Below are 24,041 nucleotides of genomic sequence, written 5' to 3'. Positions count from 1 at the left end.
TACATAAAGGAGCAGGAATTTGAACCCAAATGACCTGGCTCCAATATCTGTGATCTTAGCCACTTTGCTAGGACCATACTTTAAGCCCCTACATCAATGGTAAGGTGATACATATTTGACAGTGTTATTGAAGGAAGGAAAAAAAAAGAAAGGAAGGAAGGAAGGATTTGTTGCATTTGCCAATTTCCCTGGTGTAAATATTCTCACTATGGCTGATTTCAAGCTGTTAGCAAGATGGTGTCTGGTTTCCAAAACTCCCCAAAATTTAATAATTGGAGAGTTGATACAAGCCAGCTCTGGTACTCCACTGGAGCTTACATCAAATCTCCCTTCCACAAGACTATTTTTTGTAAACCTGTAATATTTCTTTTGGTTTAGGCCTTTTTGGGGGTGTTTTCTGTCTTTTGCAGTATTAAAGAGTCTTAACCAATATCAAGTTTCACAGATATGGAAATATTTTCACATAAATTGCTCTTTGTCACATTAAACCTCCATAGTAACCTAATGAGATAGGCAAATCACTCAACAGTTTTTCCATCCTACTCATCAGAAACTGAAGATTGAGGGGGTTATGAATTTGGTCTGTGCAGTACTGGTTACATAGTATGCCAGACCCAGAGTAAAATGAAAACGTAGGGTCCCTTGTTCAAAAGTTGTTGAGAATTTTAAAATGGAGACAGAAGAGTGTTAAACGAAGTGCCTGGTGTACCAGGACCCTGTGTAACTCCACAGGTCACACATCCGTGAAGGTGGCGCTGGGTCTGTGTAACCGTGAAAAGTAGCAGAGGTGGCCTGTAAATCCAGATCCACAAGTCCCATAGCCCAGAGTCCCCACTGCTTCCCTTCAAAGTGAAGATCTATAAATTCATTACTGATATTTCTATGTAGAATTTGTTATTTAAACTATTAATGATAGTAATATTTTGTATTGTTGACCAGTTTAAACACACACATCTACACTCAAAGACTCCTACATTGCAACAGTTATATATTAGATCACAAGTATCTTAATCTTAATTTCTTATTTATATTGTTTCCTTTAGACAATATTAAAAAGAAATCTTGCCATAAATTTATTGAGCTACCTATATTGTACATTTTTAACTTTGCAACCAGAGCCAGAAAAAGGAAACAAATAATCTTTCACATGTGAGATTTTTAATCATTCTATCTGATATGCCGCCTCATCCCCTGCCACACATAGCACGCAATTGCTTCATTTAAAAAAATTTAGGCAACTCTATATGTCCCGGGGATTAAAAAAAAATACATCCATTTCATTTCTTACTATAAAATTTAAGAAATATCTCAGTTGCCTCCTTCCTCATGGAAAACATGGGCCTAAGTACACCTGCTTACAGTGTAATTACTATTAACATTTTTCAAAGTCTGATGAGTTTTATTACTAAGATTCTCACATTCGAAAATCATTAAATCTCATGACAGTATTTTGTGATATATAATAATGAAATAATGAAATCAATGAAACGGGAAAAAATTTTATATAACATTTAGAGGTCATATTATGTGGTTTTATGTAACATCTGGGCTATACTGTTCAATATTTGAGGATTTTAAAGAAAACAGAAAACTCCCCACCACAATAAACAGCTGAATAATGCTTCCAACTTAATCTATGCAAACAACCAGCAGCTAGTTTATTACGAATTATAACCTAGAAGCAGAGGCTCAGTATAAACATTGCTCTCAACAGTTCAATTTACCTGTTGTCTAACCTAGACTATTTAATTTTCATTTATGCCTGAAACATTAGAAGATGAGAGGTAGAATATTCCAGCACAGTCTCTAGAAATTTGGTAAAAATGCTTCAAGTAAGTAAATAAATACATATATGTGCTTTAAAGATGATTTTCTAAAACATTTCAAAGCTACAGTGTTTGTTAATGAGTAATGAAAATAAATGTATAACTAAAGAAAGGAGATTTCTACATTGGCACCAAAATGAGAGCATTTCAACCATGCCTGATTTACCCATCACCTGTAGTAGTATTACCTGCTCAGATCTATTCTGATGTTGATATTGGTATTGAGCAATGGTATTACGGGAAGAAGTAATTTCGTCCTCAAATTGTTTCTTCACCTTGGCCAAACCACCAGGCACTGTGCACATTTCTGATTCTTCCATCATCTAGGATGATTTAAGAAAAAGGAAAATTCAGCTTTACAGCTGTGCAGGATGGATTCTCAAGCTATTTTAAAAATAGTTGACATTTATTGATAGGCAGTATCTTAAAAAGATATTCACATACACCATTATTTCAGTATGTCTTTAACAAAAACCTTAATAAATATATTCTCTCTGGGTTGTTTTCTCATTTATCAGTCTTTTGATATAAAGTCAGAAGAATTTTCAAAGTATTGAGTTAATTCTTCTAATCTCAGATAAATTTTGATGTCTGCAGATTAGACCTATTAGATTGCACAGTATTTCTCCTGTAATATACAGACTAGTGGGTGTTAGAATAATGGACTCAATTTTAACCCTCAATAAAGTTGTCATTAAAATTCCAAACATCTATACAGGGAACACGTTATTAAGAATAATTTTAAAATCATTTTTGCTCCAAAATTTTAAAATTATTAAGGATGAATAAAATAGCCTCAGAATATTCCTTATGTAAAAATATTAATATGAGTAATGAGACTACTTAAGTGATTTTGTATGTATTAAATGACATATTCTGTCATTTAATGCTTCTCCATATTCTGTAAGATATAGACAACTATTACCCACATTTTAAAATAAGGAAACTGAGACTTAGAGAAGTAAGACAGTTATTACGTTCTCACAGCTAGAACAGAAGTGCTGGCACAGTAATTTCAATTCACATCTGTCTGTCTTCATCACTGCCCTCGAACAACAGGCAGAAAACCAGCAGCTACACTACTCCAGGATTAGCACACCCCAGGCATCAGCTCTGAGCACTGGCATGTCAGAATCAGGGGGCTTTAACATTAGAAGGGTTCTAGTTTATCACTGTCATTTCACAAATGAGAAAACTAATTTTGATAGGTATCATTGGAAGCAATTTGAAAAGCACCTGAGTAGTCCTGTGAGACCTATTCCCCTTCGGGAAGTGCAGAAGTAGCTCAGGCGCATTGGTTTTGATGATTCAGCACACTCCAGAGCCCAGCAGGCACTCAAGCCCAGATGGGATAACTCTCAAGCAAACAGGCCCCACGCCAGCCTTCCCTCCTCCAGGAAGATTCTAGGTCTGCTTGCAACTGGAAGACCTGGCAACACTTCAAATCAGAGCAGGTCTCCTGAGGTCTGACCCAGTCCTAACATAACCCTCAAAGCCTTAAGACATCGAAAGTAACTGGGGGCTCAGGATCTGAGAGGTTTCTATACCATGGACTGGGGACTTTGGGGGTCCTGGATCTTTAACCAAATAAGTAGTTTTCCAAATAGATATTAAAAATGTAGTGCCTATCTTGGGGTTTGGGTTTCCCATACTCCAGAATATTATAGACTAATATTCAGGATTATCTAAATTACTAGCAAATACTCCAGTTGTTGCTTTACTAAGTTAATAACATTTCCTCGTTTATATGGACTATCAAACATTTCAGAATATGTGTGCTGGCCCTTTGAGAAGAGATGATTGTGCTCTTCTATGAACTAGGTATATATTGTAGCAAATTCTGCAACAAACTTTAAATGCAAATCCTAATCAATTACTTCTGGTTGATGTATGTTAAGGCCAGAAAAATGTACAGCACCCTTTTGAAATTTAAGATACAGTGAAAAGGCGGAAGGGTGAATTAAGGCCACAACATTTATTTTATTCCTTCTGCCATTTAATTTATATAAGTGGCTTTTCTGGATAAATTATATATAGATAATCTATAAGTATTAAATTATAGACATTAAGGTAATTATTAAGAAGAACCTTGCTGTTTCAAACAACTATTATGATGTCCCAATCATGTGCAAATTAATCTGGCAAGCCTTAGTATTATGCTTATGACCGGATGCTCTCCTGGTAAATGCATTTTCACAAAAAGATCAATTCTTATACTGGACAGGTTGCCTCTCATCTACAAAATGGATTAAAAAACAGATATACCAGCCTGGTGTGGTGTCTCATGCCTGTAATCCTAGCACTTTGAGAGGCCAAGGTGGGTGGATCACAAGGTCAGGAGCTCGAGACCAGCCTGGCCAACATGGGGAAACCCCATCTCTACTAAAAAAATACAAAAATTAGCCGGCATGCTGGCACATGCCTGTAATTCCAGCTACTTGGGAGGCTGAGGCAGGAGATTTGCCTGAACCAAGGAGGCAGAGGTTGCAGTGAGCCGAGATTGTGCCACTGCACTCCAGCCTGAGCAACAGAGCAAGACTCCATCTCAAAAAAACAAAACAAAATGGATATACCCGTTACTTTCCTTTAGCACTGCGCTTTAGAAACAGACTACATTACACATGCAAAAATTCATACAGTTGATTTTTTTTTTTTTTTTTTTTTTTGAGATGGAGTCTCACTCAGCCGTCCAGGCTGGAGTGCAACAGCACGATCTCGGCTCACTGCAACCACTGTTTCCTGGGTTCCAGTGATTCTCCCATCTCAGCCTCCTAAGTAGCTGGGATTACTGGCACCCGCCATCATACTTGGCTATCTTCCTTCCTTCCTTCCTTCCTCCCTCCCTCCTTCCTTCCCTCCCTCCCTCCCTCTCTTTCTCTCTCTCTCCCTTCCTTCCTTCCTTCCTTTCTTTCTCTCTCTCTCTCTTTCTTTCTTTCTTTCTTTCTATATTTTGTATTTTAGTAGACATGGGGTTTCACCATGTTGGCCAGACTGGTCTTGAACTGCTGACCTCAGGTGATCCACCCGCCTCCGCCTCCCAAAGTGCTAGGATTACAGGCGTGAGCCACCGTGGATTATTTTTAATAGTAGTACTAATACTATCCCTGCTACCCCTGGTACTATCAATATGCTACTGCAGCTGCTCATTCACCCAAGTGAGACAAATCTTCTGAAGTACGGTTCAGTGGTGGTGCTAAGGTTTCCTTGTTCCACTCGCGGGTAGATGAAAGTTTACACATGTGAAATGGCAGGACCTGCCCAAGAAGCAGTCTGTGGTCATAACCGGGAGTAATGCTTCCTTGCTCAGGTGGGGACCGTTCCTGTGACTTTGCCTTATTTAGTGTCATGCTCTAAATATCCCAACTAATGAATGTTGTTATCATTGACCCCATAACTGAAATTGCTTTGTGTTGAACCTTTTTATGTTTATTATTATTCTGTGCTCTTATTATTTGGCTCAGCAATAAGGTTTGGAATCTAATGGGTATGCTGATAATAATATGTTAATTTGAACACCTAACAGTTAAATCTAGGTAAATATATTACACAGTCCTCAAGTTCTTTTTACAAAAAAACTGTTCTTGGTTTATAGGGCATAACAGAAATAATATAATTTTGGGAGTTGGACAGACAGTGCTTCTAATTCCAGCCCTGAAAATTAAAACCTTGGGCTACAGCTCTTGAACCTGGTTTTCTTTCTTATAAACTGGACATAGAAATATTTTTCTCACAGATTTATTGTGAGTATTAAAAAAGGTAAAGGGAATAAAATTGCACAGACTTGAAAATGAATCTGGCATTTTAATTCATTGCTCAACAAGTGTTACTTCTCCCTCTGTTTTAGGGGGCTTCTGCAGACCACTACTGTTTCATGGGCATAACTTTCATTTAGATACAACCAAATGCCATCTGATTGAGTCTAAGACAAGGAAAATACATTGTCTTTACATGTGTAAATATGATTGAAATATAGTAGATTCAGTTTGGATCTGATTCTGTGACTTCCAGATTTTGCACTTAAAATTTTGGGCTAATTGTGGAGATACAGATTTAGTCACAGGCAGTTTCCATGATTTTTTTGGGGGGTGTGTGTGTGTGTGTGTGTGTGTGTGCGCGGTGGGGGGGCGGTGGCTTGAACAAGCATTTCATGCACATGATTAAATAAACAATTATTTTGCTTTGCTTTAGATATTTACCAGGATTCTGCTGAGATAATATATGTGCTCTTCTTTCTCACAATATTTGCTTAGGGCCAAACCATATAGTATAATACGTATTTTGGGGGCCAAAAATACTTTCTCATTTAGGGAAGAGGAAGAAGTTGAATTCAGTTAGAAGAGCACAAGAGTCAAGAGACTAGGAATCTAGCTTGGCCTCCTCACTACCTAATTTTATAATCTCCTATAAGTAACTTTCTCTTGGTTTTCTTGTCTATAAAATTTGCAGGGAAGAGAAGATTACTAAATTCTTTATATGTAGACATTTTGAGATTAGCCCTAAAGTTTTTGATTTTGTATTAAATAATGGGATCATTTAGTTTCCCTATGTGGCCAATGTAAACATTCCCTTTTTAAACACATTATAAATATATATCATGCCCTGATACCACTTTTTTAATGTATATTCTCGTAGTACCTGGCAAGATCAATATTCCTAAAGCAAATATTGTTTACTAAATAACCAGTCTTTAGGTGTTTTCAGAATCAACTGTTTCCTCATGAATTATTTCTCTAATTTAGAACACGAATAAGTTCCTCAATAATCCAGCAGGGGGTGCCATCGAAGAAGACTGGCAGGAGGTACTGTAGTGCCACTGTTTATTTTGGAAGTGATCTAGATACTTATGTCACTTCTACACATTCATTCCAAATCTAAGCTGTGTCTAAAATGTATTTTAATGACTGTGAAAACTTAAATGTCATCTAGAATTGCATTTTTTAAATGAGTTTGGCACAGTCAGCCTTGTCTCTAAATAATTTGTAAAGAAGCATGTTAAATGTAGCTATTTTAATACACTACCTTTTTTGGCTTTTCTCTCTCTCTCTCTCCCTCTCTCTCTCTGTCTGTCTCTCTCTCTCATACACAACTAGGCTAATTTGGAGATTATAATTATAAAAGAACATTCTTATATTCTTATATTCTTATATTAAGTTGAAGGCCACAGAATACAGAACCCAAAAATTCTTTTGAATATGACTTTATAATGCCTTGGCTCTAAAAATTGGTGGTCTTACTGAATCCTGCAGTTTCCTATAATCATAATTGGTTTAGCAGAGTGTCTACATTGCTAATCTCTCTCATTTTTATGTTGATTAAGCCTTTCCTAATGGATTTAGTGCATACAGAGAAACGAGAAAAGCCAAAGAAATTATACTGCCAGTGAATTTCAATGAACCATATATGAGACCAAGGAGGGTAGCATGCAAATCCACGTTATTAAAATTTGAAATTAATTCCCGACCTTCCTGAGGAGAATATCTACAGGTTAAGTGATAATGATGATAACAATAACACATTTATACAGCGCCTTATGGCTTACACATAAATTATCTCTTTGATTCCTCACCAAGACTCTGTGTGGTAAATGACGATCCCCATTTTTCAGTCAAGGAAACTGAAGCTCGGAGAGCAGTTAAGATAGTAGTTCAGGGCTGGGCACAGTGGCTCATGCCTGTAATCCCAGCACTTTGGGAGGCTGATGCGGGCAGATCACGAGGTCAAGAGATCGAGACCATCCTGGCCAACATGGCGAAACCCTGTCTCTACTAAAAATACAAAAATTAGTAGAGCATGGTGGCATGCTCTGTAATCCCAGCTACTCGGGAGGCTGAGGCAAGAGAATCACTTGAACCCAGGAGGTGGAAGGTGCCGAGATTGTGCCATTGCACTCGAGCCTGGATGACAGAGCAAGACTCGGTCTCAAAAAAAAAAAAAAAAAGTAAATAAAAATAGTAGTTCAAATTCACGCAAGTAATAAGTAGCACAGTTGAAACTTAAATTCAGATAGTCTGGATTTATTTCACACACTATTTTTGTACTCTTTCTACTTTAGCCCCCTGTCCAGCAGTATTCCTACATTTCAAATATAAAGAGGGAATTGGGACAGACAGTAAGCACATTGCCTAGTGCAAAACCATTAGGAGCAGCTTACATTAGCAGAGAAGCTGCGGCAGTCACCCCTGGAAACAGCTGCCTGGTACCTCGCCATCCGCTCCTTCAGGGAGACCACTTCGTGGAGGTCTGACACACCCTCGCCCCGAGTAGCACTGTCTTCTGCAAATCCACTCTCAGGCTTATTAGGGCCAGTAGTCGCTGAAAGCAAACGGAGCATGCTTAGATATGTGTGTCAAGCTTTAAGAAGAAAACAGCATCACCTTATAAATGGTGAAGCATTTAAAATATTTGATCTCATAAAATGGACTGTAGCATTTCACAATATTTTCAATGTCTCATGGTCATCTCCTTCAAGCTTTCAAGCAAAGTTACAAAATGTGTGTATAATAGCATAAACTTAGGTAAATAGCAAAAATTTATCCCCCCCCCCCACTCTTGCAATTATTGTGATGAGAAATACTTAGTAACAGATATATAATAACAATTAACATTCCTCAAGCACTATGTTTTGAATTTAGGCTAAATTCTATGTGCATTTTCAAATTTACTTTTCTAACAATCTTGTAAGGTAGGTAATATTATTTTCTAAAAATTTATATAAGAAAATGAGAGTCATGCCTATTTAAAAACCTTCCAAGGATCACACCGTTAATAAGCGGCAGATTTGAATATGGTTTGACAAAATCTTTAACAAGTCTAAGAGTTGCTCCTTTCTTCTCTCCTCACCCCTCAGCCTTTAAGGAGATATGTCCAGCTAAAATATGCAAATGTTGTGAATATTATAGGCTGTGGTTTTTTTTTCTTTTCTTCTTAGTAATAGTATCATTAGAAAGTAGTAATAGTCTCATTAGAAATAGCTTTGTCAGGCACCCATTTCAGAGAGCCTGATATTTGCCCATGAAGCCATCTACTTGGCAAAAATGCAGGATGGGAAGAATTACATATCTGGAAACAGTGTGAAAGACTGATTGCACAATCACAGAATAGCAGTTGTTAGAAACAGAATGATCTTACATCGAACCTAACCCAATCTAATCAACTCCTTTTAGGCAGAAGAAAACGTATGCCTGAATATTTCCTTATGTGAAAGGAACATAAGGACCCTCCACTGTTATGTGATTCTCCACAGCTATTTAGCTTATGTATGCCAGAACTGATCTCAAAACTAGTTTTTCTTATTTAATCTAGTGATCTTTGTTGTCATCCCTCTGCTTGATGGTTTACTATTCACTCTCAGATGGTTTTGATTGCAAAATCATTTCAAGGGCATGATATAGGTATGTATACATGTGGTTTTGTATTTGAGTTTATGTATATGCATCACTCATTCATGCATCTCCTGCCTTCGCTCTTAGGGCTGGTAGTTTCTGGGGCTTACAGGGTAGGGCTCTTTGTAGTACTTTCTTATTTGGGTTGTTATAATTTAATCACTATCAACCAAGGCCCAAACAACCTCTAGTAAAAGACAGCCAAGCTGTTCCCTTTCTACCCTGTTCTTCCTCTCTCCTCCCTCAACTCTCAGTCCCCATGTTGAACCACCTTATTGAATTGCTTGCTTTTTCTATTAGCGTCTTAAAGATTTACGTACACAACAGCAGTTGAGAACAATTTCTGTGGCCTAGAAAAAATTAAAAATCATTTTCATTTTGACACCTTCCTAGAATATTTGGTTTTCCATAGAGACTTCTTATTCAGTAAACGCTTTCATATATTGTAATTAAAATAGTAAAAATACTTAACATGCTATCAAAAAGATACAAAGTATAAAGGAATAAGACATTGTATTATATGAATGCTGATTGTACAACATTATGTTTACAACAAATGCCAGCTATCTTTGAAATTCACCTGTCATCCAAAACCTCATAGCCATACAAAATACTCTTCCACTTGATTCTGATAAAAAGAGATTCCCATAAATCACTGAAAGACTTCAACATGCTGAAGAAAAGCTCTTTATTTTTCCCTGTGGATTATCTATCTGCACAGATGAATTCAGTTTACATTCAACTGTGCTGTTCTTACTTTGATGTGAATGAATGTCATATAGATTTTATTGAACATAACACCCTAAAGTTTTTCTACATTAAAATACAAATTTTATTTTGTGTATTATCCATAAAAGATGCCATTCTTTTGGTAATCTTAATAGAAGGCTTTTTTGGCTAAAATTTACGAATAGTATTTAGCTTTCAAATATTTGATTTTTATCATTTTTTAATGACAAAATGCCCAACATTATTTGTCAAAAAGAAATCAGTGGCCTGATTTGGATTCCATTGCTCATGGCCATCATAGAAAAGACTCTTGGCCGGGCGCGGTGGCTCACACCTGTAATCCCAGCACTTTGGGAGGCCGAGATGGGCAGATCACGAGGTCGGGAGATCCAGACCATCCTGGCTAACACGGTGAAACCCCCTCTCTACTAAAAAATACAAAAAATTAGCCAGGCGTGGTGGCGGGCGCCTGTAGTCCCAGCTACTCGGGAGGCTGAGGCAGGAGAATGGTGTGAACCCGGGAGGCGGAGCTGGCAGTGAAGCCAAGATCTCACCACTGCACTCCAGCCTGGGCGACAGAGCGAGACTCCGTCTCAATAAAAAGGGAATGATAAAACCATTAAGCATGCAAGTCAGACAGGAAAGGAACAAACTAAAAAGCTAAAGTACTCTGTGAAAAGGAGTAAGGGAAGAATTAAATTTTCAAATGACTATTTCTGTTAGAAAGCATTATAAATATTAATATCACAAAATCATTTTGTTGGAAGTTTTTGTCTCTGAGGCTTAGAGGAAATTTATTGTGCAGACGAGTAATCCAAAATCCGAAGAAGTTCAGTGAATTCTCCCAAATCTTGAGTTAATGGTATAGCTGGGCTTAGAATTCATTGCACACTAAACATAGAAAGCATGCATTTATTCACATATAAGAAAATAATTTATAATCTATTCAAAATATTCATTCTTTGTGTAATAAAATACATCCCACAAAGCAGAAAAAACATAGAGAGGCACTTTGAAGAAAATAAAACACTAAAAAATACAATCTATTATCATGGCAACTATTAGATAACAAGGACAAGAATGTCTTTTTTAAGGGTTTTGAGGTTCTTAGAAAAAATATTTACATTTTAATTTCAATATAATATAAAAAGTCATATACTATAAATAGATCCAACTTATGCCCATTTCTACATTCATAAATCATGAGAAATTGTGTGACTAGAGATCTTTTTTCTCAAGCCCCAAACATATGCTTTTCTTCTGCAGTTTTTAAAAACAAACTAAATCTATTAATAAAATTTGACCAGGTTACAGAAATTCATTATGCCTTCCTGAATTTTGCTTTCTATGGAGAGTCCATGTTTAAAACATTTAAAAAATACACATTGGTACAATATTTATAAGGCAGAACACTCTTCCTTTCTTGACCAATTATTCACACGTCTGCATTCCGTAACAGAAAGGATTGAATAGCGACTCCTCTGTGTTTCCTTGAAGTTGGTAAGATGTCAGAGACAGAAAACAGTGAGGAATAGTCAATGTAATATACATTCTAGAATTTTCTTCTAATTTTACAATTTATATAATCAGAGAAAGAATTCTTATGGATATGCACAGATTAATATATAGAAATATTTCAAAAGGATCATTGATAGATTTGTTATGAACCATCCTAAACTAGCTGTACAGGAAATTTCAAATTTGGAATTCAGTCTGATTTATAAAAATGATATGTTCTTACAACATTAAGAAGTGAAAAATCTATCCTCACTTCCTATTAAGCAATCATCCAAAAATCTGAAATAAGTTATAAATATAATCCTAAAATTTTAATAGAGTTACAATTTGGAAATAAAGGTCAATGGCTTGAATACATAGAGCTAGGGTCAATGTGTTGCTCAAAAATACTGTCAGATCCTGAAAAAAACTATGCAGAAGACACCTACTGTGTCTGGGCTCACAATCTTATTTTGTGATTTTCACAATCTTATTTGACACAATCTTTGTCACAATCTTATTTTTAAAGCCAGATTGCATCTCATCACATTTTCTAAATGTAAATATTTCCTATTACTTTCAAAATATGAGAGATACATTCTTAAATTGTAGTTGTGGATAGTCTTATGGAAAGGATGACTGTGTAACAATACAATTGACAATACTGGATGAGAGATACATTAATACTAGGTGCTTTAAAAGTGGCTTAAACATTGCTTAAATTTGTGTGAGTCACCTCATCTCTTTTCCCTTCTCCCTTCCCACTGTGGACAATGCAAAAGTCTGCAGAACAAAATGGAAAGCACTTTGAACTCCTTATTTCTTTCAGAGACTACTTCCAGAGACTACGTGTCTGGGTTGTGAGGCTGATATGAGCCACGTCTGATTTTTAGCAGACACTTGGCCGATATGAAATCTGAAGACAAGACATTTGTCAAAGATGAGAAAATAACTAAAGATATTCAAGCATTTTGAAAAATTAAAATACACATTGAAGGCAGTAAGTAGGATAATATATGGTACAGAAAAGAAAATCAATAGCATATTAGCAGCAATATGAAATATGGCAAAGATGGAAAACAGAGGAAAATCCATACTACAGACATTTCAGTGTGAGGATGGGGAAGTAGGTAGAAGAAATAAGTTATACTAGAAGAAAAAAAATTGCCAAAAATGAAATTTGGGCATAGATTGAAAATATTTACCACAACCCAGGAATAAAGTTAATTTAAACATACCAACACATTGGCAAATCCTGGTGAACATTTTAAGTTCACAGAAAAAGAAAAATTCTGCAGTTATCCAGATACATGAAGAGTATCTGTAGTAAAGAAACAAAATTCAGATATCCTTAGATATTTCCTTTACAATGCCGAACGCTAAAGGGAATTAGAGATCCAATTACTGGTTACTGAAATTTTAGTTTTGTGAACCAGAGTCTACACGGGTCCAAGTTGATAACCATGTGAGAGGGCAACAAAAAGTCAAACACAGACCATGTAATAACAAAGGCAGCCCAAAGGAAAACGAAGGCCCTCAAAATATAATACCTGAACAATAAAGTAGACATAAAAATGGTTGTATTTATTTATTTATAACTAAAAGTATTAGTCATAGAAATAATCAGAGGTCAAACTTCACATCGAAGGATGAAAACAAGTAACCTAATGGTGTACCATGTGCAATATATAGATGCAAAACAAACCCTACAATTTAAAAAATATATTGGACAATAAATTACCAGGCAAATATAAATGAAGAAAAGTCATCATTACTATGCTACTTTCATGCAAAGTATCCTTAAAAACAAATTATTCATATATTAAATGAGATAGAAGACCATTCCATAGCTAAAAGATTCCATCCCACTATGAAGCTGGGATAACCGTTGACCACTACATGCTAATTAGCACAGTACAGCAACAGTAAAAGGCCATTAATAGCAAGGAAAAGAAAACCTTTATGGGAAAATAATAGCTGCGGGTGACTTTAACATATCTTTCTACATCTTGCCAGATGAAAATTCAAAAATAAATGATTTTGAATTATATAATTATTTATATAATTAATAAGGTTTGTTATAGTTAATCATATAATTGATAAGGTTTATTTATATTCATTCTCACTAAACAAATATTGGTTATCTACAAAAAGCATAAGATACATTCACTATCTTTCAGGGCTTTCAGTAGAGTTGGAGAGACAGGGTGTTATAGCCAATGTGTAATAGGTTTGTACCAGTTGAGTTGGGAGCCTACAGTGGGAACATAATCCACCTGGGTAGGTTAGTGAGGCAGGTGTCAGGAAAGGCATCCTGAAAAGTAGAACATCTGTACTGAATCCTGAAGGAGCTGGCCATGTGAATATGTATTAAAGAGAAAGATGCAGAAAGGGGATGAAACTGCAGCACTGTCAACAAATTGTGCTGGGAAAATTGGGTAACGATTTTGAGGAAAACATTAAGAAATCCCCACCTCACAGCATATTGCAAATGAAATACCAGATGGCTAAAGACTTAAATATTTTTAAAAATTATGAATCTTTGGAGAAATAGAAGTAGTTCATAAAATGGTTTCAACTGGACTTTATAAGCATAAAAATTCAAAGTAAAAAAATTTATACAAGAAAATAAAAATTGGAAAATGATAATTATAATAAATACGCGTGTTTGTTTTCAATACAGAACACTGATGGGCCAGAAAAAAATGCTAATGTTGAATAATGGATAAAGAACTTCAAAGAATGATTTACAAGTGAAAACTTCATAGCAAATATGTATAAAGTGCTTTCTATGTGTCAGAATATGAATCCATTTAATACTCTCAATCATACTAGGAGATAGAGGCTATTTTATTTTTTATCTCTATTTTACAGATAAGGAAACAGAGATGGGTTCTAAAACCTGCACCAGTTCAGACAGCTGGTGAGTTTCAGAGCTGAGAAGGGAAGCTCAGCAATCTGGCCCCAGGCTCTGTGACAACTCCAATTCTGATGCTACCTATTAAGAAGGACAGTTGTTCAACAACAAACAAAATCACTATGCTCAGTAAACAAATGAAGGAAAAGTCAAACAACAAAGAGATGCCTTTTTCTATTATGAACTGACTCATACTGCATTTACAATAAAAATATCCATAATATTCCCAGATGGCTAGTCCAGTGTATTATTGTGACACAAAATAAATTCTAAGATTAACAATAATTTAAACTGTTTAACAGAGAAACTAGAATTTATTATTTTTTCCTTGAAATTTACTAAAATCAATGTAAGAAGCCTTCATTTAATGCCACCAAAGAACCAGGCGAAGTGTGCTGGTGAGTCCCATGGAAGCCTGCAAAGCTGAAGCAATCATAGACACCAGCTTCAAGAAGGCAAGCACACTTCCGGTGACACATCAATAGCCTTGCTGCTTTATTCTGGATGCATTATAAAGAAGTCAACTGTTTAGTTCTTGTAAAAAAAAATTGATTTAGAACTACATTGGGAGAGTGATAAACTAAATTCTGTCAAACCTAAATACATGATCTTTAACCCAGCTTGGATTTGTGTGCAGGATATCATACCAATACACATATCATAGGCTCAGAGCCATTAGTATGAATAAATTTTTCTATAATTCTTAATATTTGCAAATCCCTCAGCTAATAATAAAATTCATATCTTTTTAGCATTCAGAATGCTACTGCCAAGTAAAATTTGTAATCAATTTGAGTTTTATATATTCTTATCCTCATTTGAATATTATAAAACCAAGAAATAGATGGAGAATAAAATGAAAGCAAGTGCACAGCACAGTCCTGCATTAATTCAGAGTTCTTAAAAAACATGGAGAAGAAGGGCAAGGGAATAAAAATGAGTGGAAGTAAGCACAAAAACCATCTTGTAGCATTTTTTTCTAGCAAATGAACACAGTGACTCAGATTCCATTTCTCAAACTAACCTCCCTGTGATCCTATTCCCCAAAAATGCATTGTGTTATTGTATGTGTACTTGTCACCTTCCCCAAAATCCATCCATTCATCTGATTATTTGGGCTTTATACATTAACAAAAGAAGATCTCTCATGGTAATAAAAAGGATTAGTTCTTGCTTTCTAAGTCTGTCCTAGCTAGTATTCTCCTGGTTCACCAGATACTGGAAGAGATTCTTTAAATCCAGTTCCCTGTTAGAGGAAGAAGACAAGATTTAGCATTGTAGTAGACAGAACATTGGTCCCCCAAAGATGTTCACATCCTAATCCCCAGGACCTATGAATATGTGACCTTACATGGCAAAAGGGATTTTGCAGATATAATAAAGTTAAGGATTTTGAGATGGGAAGATTATCCTAGGTTATCCAAGTGGGTTCAATGTAATCACAAGGGTCCTTATAATTGAAAGAGGGAGTCAGGAGCGTTAAGACAGGAGATGTGATGACTGAAATGGGAGAGAAAAGAGATTGAATATTCTACACTGCTGGCTTTGAAGATGGGAATAAGGTCCACAAATCAAGAAATACAGGCAGCTTCTGGAACCTGGGAAGAGCAAAGAAGCAGATTCTCCCCTGGAGTTTCTGGAGGAAGCTTGGCACAGCCAACACCTTACTTTTTTCCCAGTGAAACCCGCTTTGGACTTCAGACCTCCAGGACTGTAAGATAATAGATGAGTGCTATTGGAATCTGTTGCATTTTTTGGTAATTTCTTGCAGCAGCAACAGGAAACTGATACAAGCACTCACTATACACATACATGTGTCTGTCCAAGTCACAAATTGCTACATACTGGATACTTTTAAAGGCATATTTCAGTTCCAGCTCCCTAAATTGCACAGACACATAAATACACAAACCACTATGTGATGGAGCCATCTCTGAAATTACTCTTCATGTCCCAAAAAAGAAATGTCCGCCTACCTGATAAGACTCTAAGTGTCCATTTAGATTCAAACCTCTCTGAATAATAGGACTGTTATTTCTAACTGCTGTCACTTCTTTTTCTATAGACATGTCCTGTGTCTTTTGCAGCTCCTATCGTCTCATAGGAAGTACTTCTGGTACAAAGCAGTTATGAATTAGGAAAATTTAATCAGAAGTTAGGTAATCATTAGTATAAAAATATTGCTAGTTTGGGCATATATGAAAATCTAATCATACTGCTCTTAAACATTTTTAAATTAATCGGTTAGCTTGGAGATTTGGCCAGTTAAAAAAATCAATAATTGAATAAAATGACTTAAATTTCATTGAAATAGTCTAATAAATTAGAATCATTAAAAATGCCTGTAGAGGGTGCATATTTTTACAGCATAAGTCTCTTATTGGACATTTCTCTAGTACAATCAGACTTATATTACATTATAATAATGATAGCTATCAGTTAATGAATATAATGGTGTTAATTATTTTACATGTATTATCCCATTAATTCTCATAACAACCATATATGATGGGTGGTTTATTCCCATTTCAGTGATGAGGAAGTAACACTCAGAAGATAATATCCTATAGTAAGTAGCTGAACCTGGAGTTGATTTCAAGTATTTCTGCATACAACTTTCAACTCTACACAGTCTCTTGCATAAATATATTTTCATTAAAATATAACACTGTTATTTCAAGGTAAATTTTAAATTAAGGGTATGAAACTTCTTTTTGCTTCCTAAAATATATGCACATAAATCCTTTCCAGACATTGACTTCAGCATAATCTAAGGATAAATCAAAGGGAAACAAATAAGCTGAATTTCCACAGCTATCAGTGGCTCTTTTTCATTATTACAAGCTTGAGTTTAGAATTAGAAATCAAAGCAAATTCCTCAGCTATATTGCTCTGGTCACCATGGAGATCAAACTTAAGAAGGGGTTAGGGATAGGTCCAATTGAACAGAGAAGGTAATAAACTTGACTGTAAGGAAGGGAAAATGCAAAGCAGGGGCCACTGGTCTCATTTTCGAGTGATCTACTGTGCTCCAGGGGATGGGAGGTGGTGTCACGCTTTCATCCAAATGTCTCCTTGTCTCAATCTGCATCACAGCTATATACTGAAGGTATATGGTACCATTCCTGCCCTTCCTTCCCTTCCCTCCCTTCCCTGCTTCCTTCCTTCCTTCCTTCCTTCCTTCCTTCCTTCCTTCCTTCCTTCCTTCCTTCCTTTTCTTTCTCTCCTTCTCTCTTTCTTTCTTGACAAAGCCTCACTCTGTTGTCTAGGTTGGAGTGCAGTGGCATGATCTCGGCTCACTGCAACCTCTGCATCCCGGGTTCAAGCAATTCTCCTGCCTCAGCCCCCCTAGTAGCTGTGATTACAGGCCCCCACCACCACGCCCGGCTAATTTTTGTAGTTTTAGTAGAGACAGAGTTTCACCATGTTGGCCAGGCTGGTCTCAAACTCCTGGCCTCAAGTAATCCAGCTGCCTTGGCCTCCCCATGTGCTGGGGTTGCAGGTGTGAGCCACCACACCCGGCAGGTATATGGTACGTTTTCCTCTTAGGGCTTTAGTCCTGCATTCTGTAAACATCTACTTGCCAGCTACTGTCGGCTAGGCATGGTTGTCAGAGCTGGAGACAAATTAATCACCATTATAATCAGTCATGCTCCACTTGAAGAGAAAAAAAAGAATAACACTGGAAAGATTCTCAAGAAACAGAGTATTGATCTGACCTTATTTCTAAAAAGATAAATATAACAGGTTTTATGAATGTATATGACACGTAAAGTGTTCGTTTATCTGTGGTTTTGGCACTAGGCCATGAACCACTAATTTTTCACCGACAAGCAACATGAAATTCCACTGGAAATGTAAAGTTCATGAAAATCACTCTAGCACATCACACTGTAGAGACAGATCTGCTCTTTCCACTCCGCCCCCTTAATGGTTCCTCATGTTTTTTTCCTGCTGTATGTTTTTTAGGTAAAATCATGAAATCGTCATTCAAAGTTATTCACTTAAAAAATTTCCTATGGGGCCTTTGAGAAATGGGCTTGGCACAGTGAACCTTGGCCGTGACCTAGACCAGCCCAGGTGATTACTAGGCCAGTCTTAAGTCCCTGCTGCTTTGTGGCAACCTACCAAAGGTAAAGAGAAGGAAACTGTATCCTTCATTGATGATTCATTCTACTGTTACTGTGCTAAGTACCCATGTGTTGAAAAACTCTACATTGTGAGGAAAACCCTTAAATATATTGTTATGTTTGGTTAGTTTGAATATGCATCTCCTTTCTATTTAATTTCATTACTCATTCTATTTAAACTAGTTGCTATCCTATTCTTTCTAAAGTCTCTGTTTTAGAAAATCCAAAAATTTCATATCATTCTACATAATTCTGTTTCTTACAGAATTGCTACCTTTTTGACGTAACTTTTTTTCTGACCCTAATTTTCTAGTGTATCCCTTTTTCATTCCTACCGCTTCATTTGTTCTTTTCCTTTTCTCAAACTTCCTTGTGATTCTCAGCTTTCCAGATCCTCCTTTATGTGTGGTTTAGTTACTAAGGGTCTGTGCCCTTGTGGGAAGAATTTCATCTTCTTTCTGGTTGTCTAAGCTAGAATGAAAACTTGAGAAACAGCAAGCAAATGTGCTCACCCCTCAGCCATGGAGATACGGTAAGCAGGCTCAGTCTATGATTAATAGCAAGTGTGCGTGCCTCTGAGGGACTGGTTAAAATATCCACTAGTGCCCCTAAAACAATTATGGCCTCCAGAATACACAGGAAGTGATTTAATTCTAGGTCAAAGCAGTGCATTGGTAGATGGGGATGACCTGTGCATACTAGCTTAAAATCTTTTTCCTAAAATGATCAACTTTTTCTTTCATCGGCTTTGTAAAATTCCAGACGAAGCTGGGTCATGTGTAGTGAACTGTTTTGTTTAATTCCAAGTATGCTGTTGGCATTCAACAGAGCAAAAAATATGCCAACGTAATGTAATGGAGATGAAGCTTTAATAATTTGTGGCTTTGAAAAGTATCTTCCTGGCAGGCTTATCTTTAAGTTGTTTGAATGTACACAGAGGTAGGAATGTTAATCATTTACTGATTTTTACCTTAAATCATTTTTGTGCTAAAAGCATTCTGTAGGAACTAGAGGCATCTGAATGTGTTTTAGGAATTTCCTCTCTTCACCTTCATCCCGACTTTCACCCCTCTTTTAAGGTTAGCATCTGAAATTTATTTTGACAAAGGATATTAAAAGAAAGCCCAGATCATCAAATCCAGCTCTCATCACCTTATACATGACACCCTGGCAGCTTTTCTCCTACTAATCACACTTTTTGTTTGAATAATAAAATGCATTTAATTCAATCCAATTTTTGTCTTAGAAAAATCAATCCCTGAATTTACACAAACTGTTTTCAATGATCTTAAGTCTTTGTTTAAAATGCTTTCTCTGCCTAAGTCCACGAACAGCAGCATACTTTGATATTTTTTCTTTTGAACTTAATGACTGATAGAATTGATCAAAGAAAGGAAGCCACACTAATTCAACACACTTTCTTTACTGAATATTATTTGGGAAAATGAAGCAATCAAGGGGAAAAGTGAAAATGCTGAAATAATGCAGCATGGCTTGGTGAATAAGCTACTCTTCTGGAAGTAAATTCACTCTTTCAGAGCAGTGATGTACTTTAAAAAATAGTATCTCAAACCTTGAAAACTTTCAGAACAATGTGGCCTTTAATTACTTCATCTTGGGTAGGAACAAAAAATTTCTACTTAACTGGCTAATGTTAAGCAGAAATGTTAAGAATCAATGTAGGACACCATGATTCTTACCAAAGCTTTATGTTTTTCTAATGTGCTTTAAATGCAAAGGTAATTGGCCTCTTGTTCATATATTTGTACTTTCACAACTGCATTTTGATTCCTCTCTTTCATAATTTTAAGGGACACTGAATAATGTTGTATACATTTTAAACAGGTTTTTAAAAAATTTAGAACAGGGATGTTTACATCTTAAAACTATAATAATTTTAACGTATCAAAACTCTGATGCAATCAGATGCTGGGTTACTCTCCTCTGTAACCAGTAACATGACCCAAATATCTTTTGCCTATAAATGCAGCACGTAATTTCAAAAGAAAGAGATGATGTCAGTTTCCTAATGATATGCTGGTACTAGGAACAGTCCAAAGAGTGGAAGTAATTTAATAGTCTTCCTTGCTTATGATATACGTGGAGTGTATAATTAGTCAGTATCGTCATCCCTTAATTTATTTAGTTATTTATCTTTAAAAATTTGACATAGGCATTTGTTTCTTTTCCCTCAGATTCAAAACCTAATGCTATAAAAGTACCATACATGGAAGAAAGCATTTATGCTGTTTATTTTACTCCTGTTTTTAAAGGGCAAAGTTATTTTTATTAAATGTTATTCAAATTGAAACCTGCTTTTTCCCGTGCACATTAAAACAGATACATCAGTGATGAATTTAACAACAAAGAATTTAACACTTGCAAACAGAAGTCTTCCTACACCAATGGTATTTAAACTCAAGTGAAGTAGAAGATAAGGGGAGGAAAGTTGGGACGGGATGCAAAAAGCAATTGGGTTTCTTTGTAAAATTCCATATGAAACTAGGCTTTCACAGTGTTAAAGCAGCTGTGAATATGGAAGGCTGGCCACCACACAGTGGCCAGAAATGCTCGTTTCACTCCTTACATGCAAGGGTGGGAAAAATAGAAAATATTTTCAAAAATAATATGCTTGTATGTTCCCTAATAGTGAGTGGCAGAGCCTTCCCTAATATTTTTGCAGAACTGGTTATTAAATTTCTGTTTTTATCTAGAACTAAAATTTCTAGATCACCGAGAAGTAAACTGATGGTTGAGATTAAAATAATCAACTTCACAAGTATTTAATGTTTAACATATTCACATATAAACAGTGGGTGCCCATTAAGCATTTGTTGAATGAATTTGTCTTGAAATAATATTGCAAAAGTTAATGCCTGTCTTTTCATGGTTCTCATTGGCAGATTTTGTTACTTTCCCTCTCCTACTTTTTTTGAAATGTAGAAAACGAGTTTTAAATTCTGCAGTAGAAGTTATTAAGCAACATTGAGAAGTTATGTGAAAGTTGGAATTACAGCTTCCAGGAAGGAGCAAAAATAAACGTCTTGCATGTAAACCTGTGACTCTCCCACAACGAAATTCAGCTCTTCACCCAAAAGTCTCAGCAGGGCACCACATGAGCAGGTGAAAATTAGAACTCTGCAAAAATGTTTGCTTGGAAAGTGAAACCAGTCAATTTTGGGCTTTCTGCCAAATGTAATTTCTGCCAAAATTTCTTGTTATTATATAGCTGCACAAAGCAATTAGAAACGTCATGGCTAAAAAATTCCAAATACATTCATGTCTCCATCATATTTCAGTCCAGAAGAAAATAACTAGCCTCCCCAGCCCAGTGAGCTAAGTACAGACAGGCATGAAAACACCCACCCCACTCCACACACATACGTACGCACAACCAACCGACCCCCGGCCACATTTTTCTTTGGAGGACCATTTAATCAGAAGCAGTATCCTCCTAGTTCTGTGGGATCTAGGAAGAAGACCTCAGTAGGTTTTCAGGATGTCCCAGTGTACTCTTGAATTGGAAGCCTGCCAAGGAAAGCAGATGTGGCACAAAGCCCTAGGTCCCATTCACCAGCAGTGCAGGGCCTCAGGAAATGTCACAAACCTCACTAATCCTGACACTAGGTTGCCATTACAGAAAGGCTCACAGAAGGAGGAACACAAAATGCTGATGCTTTGCAGCTCTCTCTGTGTCGTTCTTTAAAGTGTCAAACCTGAGCATAGATTTGGTAAGTGACTAGACACACAAATAACACTCATCTATCGTGGCCAGTCTACACACACACACACAGACACACACACACACACACACACACAATTCTTGACACCCAACCATGTATAGACTCCACGGCTCCATCCCCAGTCTTCCTTTTTTTGTCTTACCACACACACTCCATCAGATCTCAGCTTCATCTGTATTACACCCAATGCACATCTCTAGTAACTATTTAATCTCTAATCTTACGTTGCCCAAACTTTTAAAATGTAACATGGCTTAAAATTATTACCCACAAACTTACTTCCAGTCTTAAATTTTCCAGTTGTATATTATCATAGAGAACATTTGGGATTGTCAGGAAAAATGACAAATGTATAATAATAAAGAGTCAGTTAAAGGTGAATAAACGATGTTGAGTATTAGCTTATGTGCAGAACTATGAATCTCTCTCTCTCTCTACACACACACGTGCGCACACACACACACACACACACACACAGCAGCCTGGGAATGGGAGCAAAAGTAGCACATTATGGGAAAATGTTGAATTGGTTTTCAGTTTGATGGATTTAGCCAGAATTGGGGGCAGAGTGATACGGGGGTCAATGGAAGCTCTGCAGGGCCCAGGCTGAGTGGGCATTAGGTCTAACGTCCCGCCATTAAGCTCTCAAACCTACTCCTGCAGCCCAGAGTCAGATGCTTTCAACACATCTGAATTGTTTCTGGCCTTTGTTTTGAAATGCGTACCCTCATCCATTGCAGGCTCCAACTTTTCTTGTCCCTATACCCACTGATTTCTGATCTTGTGATTTTCCTGATGCATTGCACCATTTCACTGGCTTGTGAATTTTGCTCCCTCTTCAACTATTGGGTTCTCTTTGCCCTCTCTCCTTTAGATTCCCATGATAAACAGTCTGGTCTTCACAGACTCATCTTCCAGTGCCTCGCTCCTGAGTGAGAGTTCTTCTATCTTTTCACAGATGCTGTGAGTGGATTCAAGACATGGAGAGATTAAGTAAATAAAGTTGGAAGGGGCTGCTGGGCAGGACATGCTAAGAATGTGGAGACTATGCTGAAGATCAAGCTCAGTTTCAGTTGAAAAGAAAGAGTGGAAGAAATGTAAGAAAGAAAACTGTGATCAGAGAGAATATATTGAGAGTCTAAGAACTAGGTCAAATTACTGACAAGATTTAAAATGTGGCTGTGAGTAGCCTTGTCAGGAAAGAGACTGGAGTCATTAGGGTTGAGATGGTTGAAGAATTCAGTTTTTTGAAGTAATATGATGTTGACATCACCAAGGATAACAGAAAGTTTATTTGTTTCAAGTGTCAGAACCATTATAATAAGAAGGGGGTACTTAATAGCTGTCCTCTACTGTCCTCCAGGAGAGGACAGTAATTTAATTTGAGCTGAAGAGTGCATCTGTGAAAGATAAGGGTGTTTTTAACAACAGAACAACCTATTAAATCACGTAGACCAGTTTCTCTCTTAAACAGTTTTTAGTGTGTTGCAGTTTTCAATGTTCAGCATATAGGGTCACATGTTATTTTATATTCTTATCTTGCTCCCTGGAATATATTGATAATAGTTATTATGTTACATTATACTCATATAGTAAATAATAATAGTAGTAATGTTAACAACAAAAGATTATACAGCACTTACTATGTGCCAGGGACTGATGCTTTAGAACTTTACAAAGATAAATTCGTTTAACCTTCGAAATAAGATTATGAGATAGATACTACTAGTATCTCTGATGTCAGATGAGGAAATGAGGCACAGAGTTGTTAATTTGCCCAAGGTCAATCAGTAGGTAAGTGTAAGAGATGGAATTCA

The 24,041-nt window shown here is 36.5% G+C and overlaps 1 protein-coding gene across 2 annotated transcripts in view; it reads right to left on the bottom strand.

Annotated features, from left to right (window-relative positions):
- The window catches only part of XIRP2 (xin actin binding repeat containing 2), a 368,902-nt gene that overhangs the window by 38,923 nt on the left and 305,938 nt on the right, over positions 1-24,041 (bottom strand). For both annotated transcript variants that reach the window (XM_054477382.2, XM_054477383.2), the window contains 2 exons: positions 7,978-8,138; positions 2,015-2,149 (listed from right to left, as the gene is read on the bottom strand). In XM_054477382.2, the coding sequence (XP_054333357.1) occupies positions 2,015-2,149; positions 7,978-8,138 (296 nt within the window). The remainder of the gene's footprint in view (positions 1-2,014; positions 2,150-7,977; positions 8,139-24,041) is intronic.

Source organism: Pongo pygmaeus, chromosome 11 (genome assembly GCF_028885625.2).
Source record: "Pongo pygmaeus isolate AG05252 chromosome 11, NHGRI_mPonPyg2-v2.0_pri, whole genome shotgun sequence".
NCBI lineage: Eukaryota > Metazoa > Chordata > Mammalia > Primates > Hominidae > Pongo > Pongo pygmaeus.
The sequence above is the reverse complement of the archived record's forward strand: the minus strand, read 5'-3'. Positions and strand labels throughout refer to the sequence as shown.